We start from the raw sequence: 14,466 nt of genomic DNA, 5'->3' as shown, positions 1-14,466 counted from the left end.
ACATTGCCATGAAATTAGCCATTATCACATGGTATAAACATGAACACCTTTGCTTATTATGGACTAGTAAAACAAACCGCCACCTGGACAGCAATAAATAAAGCTCTTTTTTTTTACATAAAAAAACAAGAAATAATTTTCATTTCACATTTTGCTGATTCACCTGTATAAAAGCCAAGTATGTCCTAGGATGGATTAATGTTGCCACATCTGGGCAGGAGCTGCCCAGAGCAACCTCTCCTGCCTTGACAGAGTTCAAAACCGGACTGGCTTCAGCATCTGGCGGAAGATGTCCTTTTCTCTTCTCTGCAACTTCTACCTCATAGAAGATACGCTGCCAACCTCTTTCTACTCTACCTTTCATGTCAAGTGCTCGACTATGGTTTCCCCCGCTAAGTCTTTCGCGGCAAACACTCAACTAGCTACAACAACTATGAGTAATTTCCTTTACTTTCTATCTGTGCCTAAATCTAAGCGAAAATGACACCAGCAGAATTTTTTTTTCTATGAGCTGCTTTCTTGTGGAACTCACCACCACGGAGCTACTTCCCGGCTACATGATCATTTTCAAGTCGACGGTGGACAGATTCTTGAAGAACCATCATCTTAAATAAATTATTATCAAATTTCTATTATGCTACACAATAATCCTTATCCTTGAGTGGCCACCGGGCCTTGATGAGTATTTACCATATGATGTACAAAACGGATCATTTGATATAATCTACTATTGAGGAAATTAATTGGGCATATGAACATTGTCACATGTTATTCATTAAAAAAAACAAAAGCAAAAAAAAAAAAAACCCCAACAAAACGTTCATTCCGATATTCAAAATTGAGCAAATTGGATAAGCATAAAAACGAAAATGAATTCTATATTAAAATATAAATAATGAAATGAATAAAGGAAAAAGCGGAACATCGATTGATCTAATAAAAGAAGTATATATTAATGAGTAATCAGAAATAGTTACTTAATTCGTGAACGACACAAACAGAACTAGTTATGATAGGTATAATAAATTTAATCAAGTTAAATATTGTAAAAATACCTCGACATAATCACTGGCAGACCAAACTGTAGAGGAAGACATATAGCAATTGTAAAAGGGATAAACTTAGTCCTTTATAGCAGGGGTTTTCAAACTTTTTTTTATCGCGAGCCACAGCAAAAATTGCAGTTTACATTGTGACCCATAATACTTAGGTGTAATAAGACCAACTGTGTTCACTAAGTTCATTTATTCAGCATCGCCAATCTATATACATATTTTCATGATCTGTAGTTCTATTTATTTGCATAAAAATATTATTACTTAAAATAAAATACGCATGATGTGCGCTTGAAAGCCAAATTACAACGCAATATTCTGATATTGCGTTGTAATTTGGCCTTCAATCCTATCTCATACGTATTTTATTTTAAAATTCTAATCAATGTTCTATTATGGAATTCGCAACCATGACTTTATTATTACTTAAAAAAAATGATGGGATATTCCGTCACAAATATAAATTCCATAATATTAAAAAAAAATTAATGACATAAATGTGCTTGTTTATTCATAAGCAGCTGTTTCCAACTGGGAACTCAAGAAGACAATGCTACACGCCTATCAGGTACAGTATTGAACAATTAGTAAACACTGACAGGAATATAAAAGTTGTGCATAGGAAGTTAGTAAAAACCAGACAGGAAAAATAATAAAAGAAAATGTTTCGTATGGGACTTTTGTAATTAGCTATTTAATTACTACTATCTAATTATAACTTATAAAGAGAAAAAGGAGAAATGGAGAGGGAAAGAGAGAAAGAAATAGAGATATTTCGGAAAACGTTACTTTCTTTCACCATCTCATCTCACTCGCGTATTTTTGAATTCCTTTCTTTTTCGTCCCGAGCCATTAAAGTTTTCACACGACCCACTGCTGAAGGGTCGATACCCACAGTTTGAGAAACGCTGCTTTAAAGAACCCTCATATATATATATATATATATATATATATATATATATATATATATATATATATATATATATATCACAAAGAAAGCACGTCTTAGTCCCAGAAGAAAGTTTCTTGATCACTAAGAATAATCTTAACAAATATAATAAATTAAAAAAAAAACGGAAGAAAGGAAAAAGGCGCCTAAATAATTCTTAAGAAATTAGAGATCGCAAATACCTTATTCAGATGTGAAGACAAAGATGGCTGAATCTTCGAGTCAAAAGCAAAAGAAAACTTGTTTGATTGAATCAGCAGAAGACAAGTTGAAAACTAATAACAGCAACAAAAAGTAAAAAAAAAAATTGGAAAATTACCAGGACTTTGCCCGGAAGCTGAACTAGATTATTTGGATATTATCCATACTAGATGACGTACTTGGACACATGACAAAAATACTCGCGGCATGACAAGGATTTAGACTGTCCGGATCGTTATGTTTTTGTGTTTTGCTATAATTCAATCGCATCTACAAGAACGAAACAAATGCACAAAGCACAAGCAATTACAACAAATAATGACATTAACAATAATTAAATACACAAAGTACAAACAATTACTATACATAATAACATTACCAATAATTAAATACACTAAGTACAAACAATTACTATACATAATAACATTAACAATAATTAAATACACTAAGTACAAAAATTACTATACATAATAACATTACCAATAATTAAATACACTAAGTACAAACAATTACTATACATAATAATATTACCAATAATTAAATACACTAAGTACAAACAATTACAATACATAATAGCATTAAGAATAATTAAATACACAAAGTACCAACAATTACTATGCATAATAACATTAACAGTAATTAAATACACAAAGTACAAAGAATTACAATACCTAAAAACATTAAACAAATATAACACATAATGACATTAAAGATAATTACATACAAAAAACACAATGAATTATAACACATAACAACATTAACAGTAATAACATACAAAAAGGAGAAAGAATTGCGATACATTAACTTTAATAATAATTAAATACACAAAGTACAAACAATAGCAACACATAATCGATGGAAACCTGTCTCTTGAGACAATGGCATTCTGCACCTAGTTTGGTTTACTACAGCATTTGCTGTTGCTAAATAGTCCAATTTTAGATTCGCAGCTACGTTGACAGTTGCTGCAGTTATAGTCAATGGCTATATCCTCTCTCACCAGTGGGTTCTCTTTTCTTCACATTGTCTTTTTCTCTTTTTTCTGCTAATTTGATTACGTGCTTGACCTTTGCTCGCCAGGCTGTGCGATCGGATGACTGACTCTCAATCTCTATTGCAGATGTCCTTGTAACGCAGAGTTGGTCGTCTGATTGGCCGTTTTCCAGAGACCAACGCAAGCGTCTCTGAGTTCAAATGGCAAAGTACTTGGTATGCAAGCCAGAGACAAGACAATTGTATGACTCGATCCTGTCAGAAGATACTTAAAAGACGTCTGAGGTTGGGTATTTGGAAAGCATTTAGTCTTCGTTCTTGATATAAGTACAAAGTCCAAGACACACTGCCAGAAGGAAGAGTACTCAGCACGCAGGCCTGTTATACTCTCATCTTTGTGGTTAGTGTCAGCAAGTTGTTGTCTCACACTTACTTGTTTGGACGAGCCATGGCAGTGGCTGCTTTGCCTATACTAATTCTGAGTTCTGCATTAGTTACTGGTGATGGTGGAGCTGAGGTATGTGAACTTATCTACCACCTCCAGGGTGGGATTGCCAATAGTGATTTTAGGGGTGCTGTTAATATCTTAGCTTATGATGTTAATTTTCTTCAGATTGATGATGAGGGAGAACTCTGTGCATGCGTTAGCAAAGCGGGAGATGAGTTGTTGAAGACTTTTCTCAGAATGAGCAGCGAGAGCTGCATCATCTGCGAAGAGCATCTCTCTAATGAGCACTTGGTGCACCCTCGTCTTCGCTCTGAGATGGGCGAGATTGAATAGGTTGCCGTTGCTCCTAGTGTGGAGAAAGATGTCGTCGTCTGACTCGTGGAATGCATAGCGCAAGAGCAAAGAGAAGAAGATGCCAAAGAGTGTAGGCGCCAAGACGCATCCTTGCTTCACGCCGTTCTTGATTGGGAAGGGGTCCGAAGAAAATCCATTGAACTGGACAGTGCCCACCATGTCATCGTGAAATGATATGATAACCTTAAGGAGTTTGGGGGACATCCAATCCTGACGAGAAGGGTGAAAAGACCCGGTCGGCTGACCAAATCAAATGCCTTGGTCAGGTCAATGAAGGCGAGATGAAAGGGATTTCTTTGTTCGCAACACTTTTCTTGCAGCGGCCTTATTGAAAACACCATGTCAATCGTTGATTGTTTGGCCCGAAACCCACATTGTGACTGGGTAAACGCAGTCAGCCAACAGTTGAAGGCGGTTGAGGACCACTCGTGCAAAGGCTTTGCTCACAACGTTGAGGAGAGAGATTCCGCGATAATTGTTACAGTCGCTACGGTCGCCCTTGTTCTTGTAGAGTCTGACGATCCTTGCATCCCTCATATCCTGGGGTATCGTACCCGGTTATCAACACTGTACCTGGAACTCGTAGAGGTGACACAGGAGTGAGTTCTCCCTTTCTCCTTTCAAAATATCTGGTGCAATTCCATCACTGCCTGGAGCCTTTCCACAGGAAAGTGAGTCAATGGTCTTCATCAGTTCATCGATGGTGTGTGGGGAGTGGAACTCGTCCATGGTGGGCAGCGATGCTCTGTTCTCAATAACTTTGTCACTGTTGACGTTTTCCCTTGAGTATAGCTCTTGGCAGTGCTCAGCTCATCTCTGCATTTGCTTACTGCGATCTTTGATGATTTCTCCAGAAGTAGACTTGATGGGTGTAACGTTGAAGATGCTAGGACCAAAGGCTTTCTTCATCCCATCATACATAGCCTTAGTGTTGCCACTGTTTGCAGCTGTCTGAATGTTTCTGCATAATTTCAGCCAGTAATCATTGGCGCACTTGCGAGAGATCCTCTTTGCATTGTTAGAGACTTCTCCGCACGTCGTTAGTGTCTTATCGCAGGGCTGTCTTTTGTACTCTAAGAGAGCTGCCTCTTTTTGCAATGATGGCAGGTTCCATCTACTCTATCCCAGACTCGAACCAGTCCTCGTTCTTTTTTGCCCTTTTCCCAAAGGTCACAATGGCAGTCTTGTACACAGCATCATGGATGACGTCCCAACGCGCCTGTGAAGCAATCATCCAAGGCATTCTCGATGGCCTCAGAAAAATGTTCATGAGGTTCCTGCATCATCACGCCTGATGTGTAAACACGGGTGTGACAATTCTGCTTGAAGCGATGAATCGGTCGAAAACAAAGATGCACCTTGACGTGACCAGGGATGGTCAGTGTCGGAGTCGGTAGTGTGATAACTGCGTATGAGAAGCAACTGATTCAGCATGGATCTCCAGGTGATGACAAAATCCAGCTAGTTTGGATATGGGATCTTTCCAGGACATTCTGCGGTGTAACTTAGTGGCAAAGTGTTGGTAATGCACAGGCTTCGGACACACAATACCATTAACAATAATTACATACACAAGACACAAGCAATAACATTAATAATATTTACACGCACAAAGCAAAACAATAATAAAACACAATAACATTAACAATAATTACATGCACAATGCGCAAACAATAACAACACATACTACCAATAACAACAATTACAGCTAAATAAAAATAAACTCGGTTAATAAAATTTTAAATAAACTATAAGAGAAATTCGTGACTAATGTAAAAGGTTCTGTTTTATTTTAATTATTTTTTTTATTATTAAAAACAATTTATTTATTAATGTTCATATTTATTCTATATAAAAATCGAGTTGGAAATCTTAAGTATGACGACCGCTGGAGTGAATGTAGTATAATGGTGATTGAAGATTTTAGCTAAGAAAATGATAGACAAATAAAAGCTACAGTGAGAAGAATGATCATAGCCCCCCTCAATACATTTGAATAGCCTAGTGCTTAATTTATTTTTGTATTTTTTAAAAATAAATAGATTTTTCAAAGTTAATATCTGTTCTACTTTCAGTCGGATGAAGGAAAGTTGTTTTGACGGATAATTTTAATTTTTGCCCCAAATCAAGCAGAATGCCTCTTTTGGCGGTGATGGATATATCCCTCACATAGAAAAGATGAGTTTGTGTTTAAGTCTGTAATCTTGGTGAGACAAGTAAATAAATACATTCTCTTAAATAGAATATTCGTTTTTTTTTTAATAATTTTTATATTTCTGATAATTTGTAGAAAATTAAACTGTGTATTTTTAATAATGACTAGCGGGACCTGTGGAAATTCCACAGCGGACTGCTTCATATGTACTATATTGATGTTGGCATTATGTAGATGTTCAGTGTACATGAAAATGTCCCGATAGTATTGTAGCTCTTTTATTAAAATTGCAAAATATTTATCTAAGCTAGCAGGGGTGCCTGGCGTAGCCCGGTTATAAAATACGCTTAAATATCATATTTTAATTTATGCAGATTTCGTATATATTATTATTGAGTCAATTTTCTATTGATTCTTATATATTAGAAAGTTTTGATATATATGTATATAGGCGCTGGTCTACAATTTGTCATTGTACAGAGGGATATAACTCTCGTTTACTAAGAGATTTGTTTATGTTTTCATCTCATAATTTAGGACGCGATATATTTAAAAAAAATCCAAACATTAAAAAAAGCTGCGACGATTTTTTTTAGTGTAACAAAGTTGAAAACATTACTAATACAAAATGTACTTTTTATGCGACTATTAAGAGAAGACCCACGAACACACAATATTTTCATTAGATGAAAAGATTTAAAAAAGATGTTCGGCAATTTTTTTTTCTTAATTAAAAAGTAAATGTTATGGTAAAGTTTTTAAGAAATTAGTCTTTAACCTTTAAAAACTGCCAAGAATGAAACTCTTTAATAAAACAAGGATGAAACTTTTAAAGCTGCGGTGACTTTTCTTTTAATGTAACAAAGCTTATATGTAGTGAATAATACATAGCTTACCTGGGTGTAGCTGCCAGAGGTGAGGATGCACTTCCAACAGTCAAGAAGTTATGAACTTGTGGTTATTTATACTAACAGAGTAAGGTAATTGTTATAAAAACCTTCCTCCTTTGTGAATAGTCACTTCATTCCTTTATTTTATGTTACTATGGTTACAAGACCTCAGAAGAAGGTCGCGAAGAAGATTGTATTTTTTTCGCAACCTCACTTCAGGTTAGCTACTCTCAGTTATATCACTTTTTTTCAACATATAATATGAATAATACCAATATCTAGTTTGCAACAAAAAAAAAAAAAAATGAAAAGGCGACGATAGTTGTAAGCTGAGGCAACTTTTTATTACGACTTAAGAGATGAAATCCGACGATAGGAAATTATATTATTTTTTCAAACAAAATTTTTTAATAAAACAAAGATGAAAATAAAAAAAAAAAAGGCTGCGGCGTTTTTTAAAAAAAATTTTTAAATTTTTTTACTGAATAAAGCTTACAACATAAATGACACCAACATCTAGTTTTTAACATAAATACTAAATCGCAATTTTCGTTAAATAAAAATTACAATTCCTCTACAGCTATTGTCGAATTTCCATTTCATTTTAGGTTTGTGCTTTTACGCAAATATTACGCAAGTATAAATCATGTAGAATTTCCGCATAAATATAATTACACGTAATAGTTAACTAAAGATGATCATCCCATAAGAAAACCGAAAAAAGCTTATTTAAAATTAAGTATGAAAATTAGAATTAACTAAAAGAATGCTTAAAAGTATATGTAAATTAGCTAGATACTTTGCAGTATATATATAACATATATAACAAAGTTGTATTTTCTTTTTAAATAAATAGAAAAAAAGGGTTTTGTATATGATTATCAATACGTACACACAAAAAAAATTATAGGCGCGCATATATATATATATATATATATATATATATATATATATATATATGTGTGTGTGTATGTGTGTGCGTGTGCATGCTGTATAGAATACTAACGCATATATAAGTGCACAATCTTTCGCGCTCTTTTGCCCGCTTGGCATTCGAAGTAAGACTTGGTGAATAACGAGTTCAAACGTTGGAAAGTAAATAAAAATCTAAAATAAAACGAATCTAAAAAAACCCAAAAGAAGTGGATTGCTAAAGTCTTCAAATGTAGAAGAAAGAAAATCTGAAAAAGTAGAGTGATATCTAGAACGATATATATATATATATATATATATATATATATATATATATATATATATATATAACATAGTTAAAAAGAACTAAAGCTATTAAAAAGCAATTGACTACACTAGATCAAATACGAACGATTCAAACCTTGATAACTTCTAATGTGTAAAAAAAATAAATAAAAAATGGCGGATTGAAATAAGGTCCAAAGATGAAAGTTAAACGCTTACCTCGACTACCAATGAACGCGAAAAGAATGGCTGTCCCTCTCGTATAATCTCGGCATGTTCTTGTCTCCGGAAGTGAGGAGCATTGTCGTTGACGTCATCAATATAAATTGTCAGTGGAACTGTGGTTCGAAAACCTCCCCCGTCGCGAGCTTCCAAGGTCATGTAATATGCGTCTCGGAATTCTCTGTCGAGAATATCACTGACGAATATCACGCCATTACTTGCAGACACTTGAAATCTGTAGGAAAATAAATAAATAAAATAATAAATAAATAAATAAATAATAGCAGTAGTAGTAGTAGTAGTAGTAAAATAATAATAATAATAATAATAATAATAATAATGATGATGATGATAATGCCAATAAGCGTAAGAGCACTAGGAGCAGTCCTGAAAATTTTGGAAAAAAAGAGTAGCAGAAATTGCAATCAAGGGGAAGAATGATGCTACATAGATGGAATTCTGAAGGACAACCATAGAATGCAGAAACTAATCCGCATAAACTACAAACACTAACCAGTCACAAGGAAACTGCATTAGAAGTAAAACAAAAAGATTGAAAGGACAACACCACATGAACCCAATGTACTGAAACTACAAGAAATTTTATAAACTGCCCCCCCCTTCCCTTCAAAGTCATCAGCCTTGGTTGCAAAATAGGCGTGGATGTTCAAAGGAGATGGGGACAAAAAAAACAGAGGATGCTAAACCCTAAGCAGAGCTGGCCCAGCGCAAAGAATACTGAGCACCTTGGGGTGGAATTTATTGCCAAATACATTTCAGTTAAGAACAATAGTTGTTGCCAGGAATAAGTCAATGGCAAGTGTTGTGTAGCACGGGTTCATATTTAAAGATGATGGGAGTTCATACTGGGGACATATATAACGATGGTGACGAGGGAGACATTTATATCAAACTAATTCATTCTTGGAATTTCATATTAATACGGACTGGGATATTGTTACCCAGACTCCAGGGAATACCATTTATCTTTAATAATTCTCGCTTGCACCTGAAATAATAGCAGACAGACAAACCAATAGATAATGATGGTTGCTATATAATTGACAGATATGCACAGATATTTGATATTTTCGTGCGATTCAGAAATGATGGGGAATATTGACGTATCCAGGTCATCAGATTGTCAGCCTTCTTAAGGTGTCGTTATAGTGTGTTCGCGTGGAATTGTAACATTGTATACCTTTTTTATTAACGGACCCAACAACTTGTACCTTCTGTCGCAAGGAAACAGAAGAAAGAGGGGGGGGACTCAACGCACCTTTTCTTTTTAACAAAAACCTTTACATCTGGTATTTCCAACAACGCATTTATTTTCTTAATATTTAAACAGTTTATTTCTCCTTCTCCGACCGCGTGTGACCTTTTGTCCGTTCTATGACGTCACTCACGTGACGCGAACACGTGCTTATCTCGTCACGTCTCAAACACGTTTCTTTCGATCACCTGCTTTGTCGAACACCATTTCTCTGAACGCACGTACTTTTGTCTCTGCTGTGACGTCACTTCGCGCAAACAGCTTGGTCATTTGCATATCTTTTTACGGCTGCTGCTGCTGCTCCCAGCGTAAGCGTCTCTAATACAGAATGAATTTAAATAATGTACTGATAAGATTGTGCCACCGCCCACTACTGTGTCTGCCTGCACCTCTTCTCTCCTCAATAAATATACGAGAGAACGAAGTGTGAGGAGACGCATAAATTGTTGCGAGTGCTTATCTGCGTTCTTGCATATTAATTGTTTCGTGCGCAGTTTGGCGTGTTTACGCAGTGCATCATGAATGTTGTTCAACTGATCGCACTGTGCTTATATTTTCCAATAGGCGCTGTCCAGTAACCAGACTCTAGTTGAGGTGATTAAAAATAAATGTACAAGTCGTAAACGTGACAAAAGCAATAAATAAAAACTCTCGTCGAGTTACACACAGTTTAACTACGTAGAAAAAACAGCAACAATGATATACATATACTGTTTTGCCTGTGTGTCCGAGGATGCAATAGAAAATAACAAAACGAAAAACAAAGCCCTATATAAAGATCACACACAACTATCCGCGAACAATTTTTTTTTTTTACCTCGAAGCTAATGGTGATATTAGTTTTATATTAGGATATATTTTTTTCAATAAAAGCCTGACGTCTGCGTTCGCAATCTACATCCATAGTCTCAGTTAAAAGAATGGACAATGCAAATTAAAATATATTGTTTAATATAGGTTAGAATTATAATTGAGGATTCTCTTGTTTGCCAAAAGTGTGTTTGGACAAACATATGTAAAGCCACATGAAAATTAGTCACGTTTTAAAACACACTTCTGACGTCATAAACAAAGGGAATATATACGCTATTGAACTATTAAAGTTAAATAGTACACATACACACATTATTTTATTTTAATGGAAATCGCTTCAGACAAGGCATGGAGCCACTTGGTGTAAGGAGTCAAATACTACTACTTCATATCGAAAAACTAGACAATCATATGTGTTATCTGGATAGCTTTCGATCTGCAAAACAGCAATTCTTTCCCCTTTGTGAAAAACATCACTAAGGAAATGCAAGAACTAAAGGACAAAATAAGGGAAGACGAAAGTAAACGCAATGTTCACGTTCTTCTTTCCTTAAATTCTATAACTTAAACATTGAAAATTAAAAAATCAAACACGTAATACAAAATGATAATATACGATTCGTATCTAGATGCAAAAGAACACGTATATTTTTATTCATACACCCTAACCAATCTATATAAATAAAGCAGTAGATGCATGTGCCTGTAAACATATTTAGCTGCTGGTCACATAAGACTGAAATTGACAAGAAATAGTACTTATACACCAAGGATGATTTATAACGAATAATATCTTTGTTTGGATGGATGAAAAACGCGTACAGAAATATGTGGGCAAATTGAAATGTAAAATGTTTATTTCAACTTGCCAACCCATTTCTATTACTTTTGCACATATGCAAATTCCTTATCTCTCTGTCAAAAGCTCAAACGATAGCGAATGCGGCTGGACCGCTAAAAGTTTTGGTTTCGATTCTAACTAATGCACCCACGGCAATTAAAAAAAAATATTTTGAAAACAGTACTATATATTAGGTAAAATATAATATTCAATAGAGAATTGGTTCTGTAATAATAAATGCGAAATCTACATAAATTAAAATATATTTAAGCGTATTTCACGACCGGGCAAGGCCGAGTGCGTCAACTGGTTATATATAAATACTGTACATTTGGTTTTATGATAATTATTTTTAATATAATTTTACAATCTGATTGAATGTTTCGAACATTGCAGTTTTCAATTTTTATGATAAATAACAATTCTTTGATTTCATTTTTTTCGTTATTTACTCTGATTAAAACATATTAGTTTGAAACTCCATGGAATAAGGTAGACATCTTGTATTCTTTCTTTTTGAAGAGTACATTTTGTAAATTTCAAATCTATTATATATTACTACCTAGCTCTACTCACGTATTGAACACTCTTGAAGCAAAATATTGAAAATTGATATATAAAACATTACATCTTCTTATAACATTCTATGAACACATGAAACAATGTTTTTCAAAGGCTTCATAATATATATATATATATATATATATATATATATATATATATATATATATATATATATATTCATTGAAGCGGACTGAAAAACAAAATAAGTTTTAAAAATGAAGAAAACAAATTCAAAATAATTATTAAATTACTATATTTTGGATTTTAGTAATATATCTATATATCTATATATGTATATATATATACACTATTGAACTATTAAAGTTAAATAGTACACACACACGCATATATATATATATATATATATATATATATATATATATATATATATGCTGGACCATCTTTTTGAATTTTACTATGAAATCAAGGGCGCCATTTACTGAAACTAACACTTAATACCTATATTAGATGTAGAGCTGTCCGTTTGTCCAACCAAGGCTCTCAGACGTCGAGTTAGCGAAGAAATTGAAAATTAACTATCTTACATATTTCTAGTATTTCTTTTTTACCAGGTTTCTAGGACAAGAATTCATCTAGCTTGGTGGTGTATACAGCCGTTTTGGTTATTAAGTTAAAAGAGATTTAATTTTCTTTGTACACTTTGAGAAGGTGGAATCAAAGAGGAATCTTATTGAATGCTATCGCTATATCACCGTCTCAAATGTTCCTACATACGTTATCACCCTTGATACACATATACGTCCGTATGCACGTTATTACCTTCCACACATTTATGTTCATACGTATGTTATCACTTTTCATTTACTTTTTATGTTTGTATGTAAATTATCACCTTCCACATACATTTTTGTCAGTACGTACGTCTGTGCGTTCGTTATCACTAGGGCTATGACAAGAGACTATTCTAATAATTATTTTGACTCTTGAGTATATATATGACACAGTTAGACAATCGAGAACCACACCACTCTATATAAAAACGTATAAGATATGAACTGATAAATATTCGAGAGTCATAATAATGAAAACAATATTCTTTTGCCATAGCTCTAGTCATCACTTATTATTATTATTATTATTATTATTATTATTATTATTATTATTATGATTATTATTATTATTAGTAGTAGTAGTATTTACTCACTAGGAGCATTGACACAAGTCATCGTCAAAGATTGTTCTTTGAGTACAATTAGTGATGTTCGCTGGAGTCTGAGTGAGACCAAGTATCCCCAGATTTCCTGTACTCTCCAACTATTTCGACAAACTTTTCAAATTAATTTGCGTTATTGCAACAGCCGCTTACCATTGATTTCTCGTTGACGGCGACCATTGGTCTTCACTGGAATTTGGGTGGCAATAAGTCTCCCTAAGGTCCCTGTCGTCTTTGCACAGCTCCAGTGGAAGTCTGGCTAGTGCTCCTGCTATTAGTGGTGTCATTTTGCTTTCTTCATTCTCCAGATCTCTTTGATCTCTCTGGCAATTTCTGTGTATTTGCTCCGCTTCTCAATCTCCTTGATTTTCACTCTGTGATCTGCTGGAACGGCAAAATCTACTATCTGGCAGGCCTTTCCCTTCTTGTTAATAATTATGACATCCGGCCTTCTTGCTTGAATGGACTTATCCGTTTGTATAACTATGTCCCATAGGATCTTGTTGTTGTCATTATTATTATTAGGCAGAATTTAAAGTTTTAAGCTAAATAGATGTAAAATTTTAAACTCCAGAAAATATGCATAAATACATAATAGTAACCATGTTTTAATTCATTTTTTATTAAAACCCATTTCTTGCAGGACAGTTTCGTTTGCATTTGACATCTTAAATACACAGTTACATACATCTTCAATTTTTCGTAAGTGTAACTTGTCAGGAGTGTACATGAAAAAAAAAGCGATACCTTACATGGCATATATATATATATATATATATATATATATATATATATATATATATATATATATATAGAGAGAGAGAGAGAGAGAGAGAGATAGAGAGAGAGGTTACATGGCATAACGAAACATGAATGAGAACAGGTGTACACTATTAAATTGTATTCTTACCTTTTCATGGCACCTTTTAAGTAATAGTTAACTCTCCCGTTCACACCTGTGTCTGCGTCTGTGGCCTGTAGACAAAAGAAGAAGAAAAAAAGAAAAATTGACATTACTTGTAAACGTATATCTTCCTTTCAGTACGTACACTTATACATACACTTATACATACACTTACACATACACTTACACATACACTTATGCAGACACTTACACATACACATACACTTACACATGCACTGATTTAAAATTTGATTGAGCGACTGTTGAGTTTCCTACGGTTTCAAACAACACAGCAAATTCCGCTCTCTTTGTAACGAGAAACAAAATAAATATTTTTACTTTTACTGGAAAAAATATGAAATACCATACAGTTTTTACACGTATACACATAAACGTTATAATAACCACAACATTTGTCAAAAACATAGCA

At 33.9% G+C, this 14,466-nt stretch overlaps 1 protein-coding gene across 11 annotated transcripts in view; it reads right to left on the bottom strand.

Moving 5' to 3' along the window:
* The window catches only part of LOC145286125 (cadherin-23-like), a 1,312,625-nt gene that overhangs the window by 379,277 nt on the left and 918,882 nt on the right, over positions 1–14,466 (bottom strand). For all 11 annotated transcript variants that reach the window (XR_013869108.1, XM_080134833.1, XM_080134832.1 and 8 more), the window contains 2 exons: positions 14,043–14,107; positions 8,462–8,699 (listed from right to left, as the gene is read on the bottom strand). Coding sequence is in view for 10 of the 11 variants with exons in the window: in XM_080134833.1 (XP_079990959.1) it covers positions 8,462–8,699; positions 14,043–14,107 (303 nt within the window). In the remaining variant the exon portion in view is untranslated. The remainder of the gene's footprint in view (positions 1–8,461; positions 8,700–14,042; positions 14,108–14,466) is intronic.

The sequence above is a fragment of the Euprymna scolopes genome, chromosome 10 (genome assembly GCF_053919585.1).
Source record: "Euprymna scolopes isolate OS-2025 chromosome 10, ASM5391958v1, whole genome shotgun sequence".
Lineage (NCBI taxonomy): Eukaryota > Metazoa > Mollusca > Cephalopoda > Sepiida > Sepiolidae > Euprymna > Euprymna scolopes.
The sequence above is the reverse complement of the archived record's forward strand: the minus strand, read 5'-3'. Positions and strand labels throughout refer to the sequence as shown.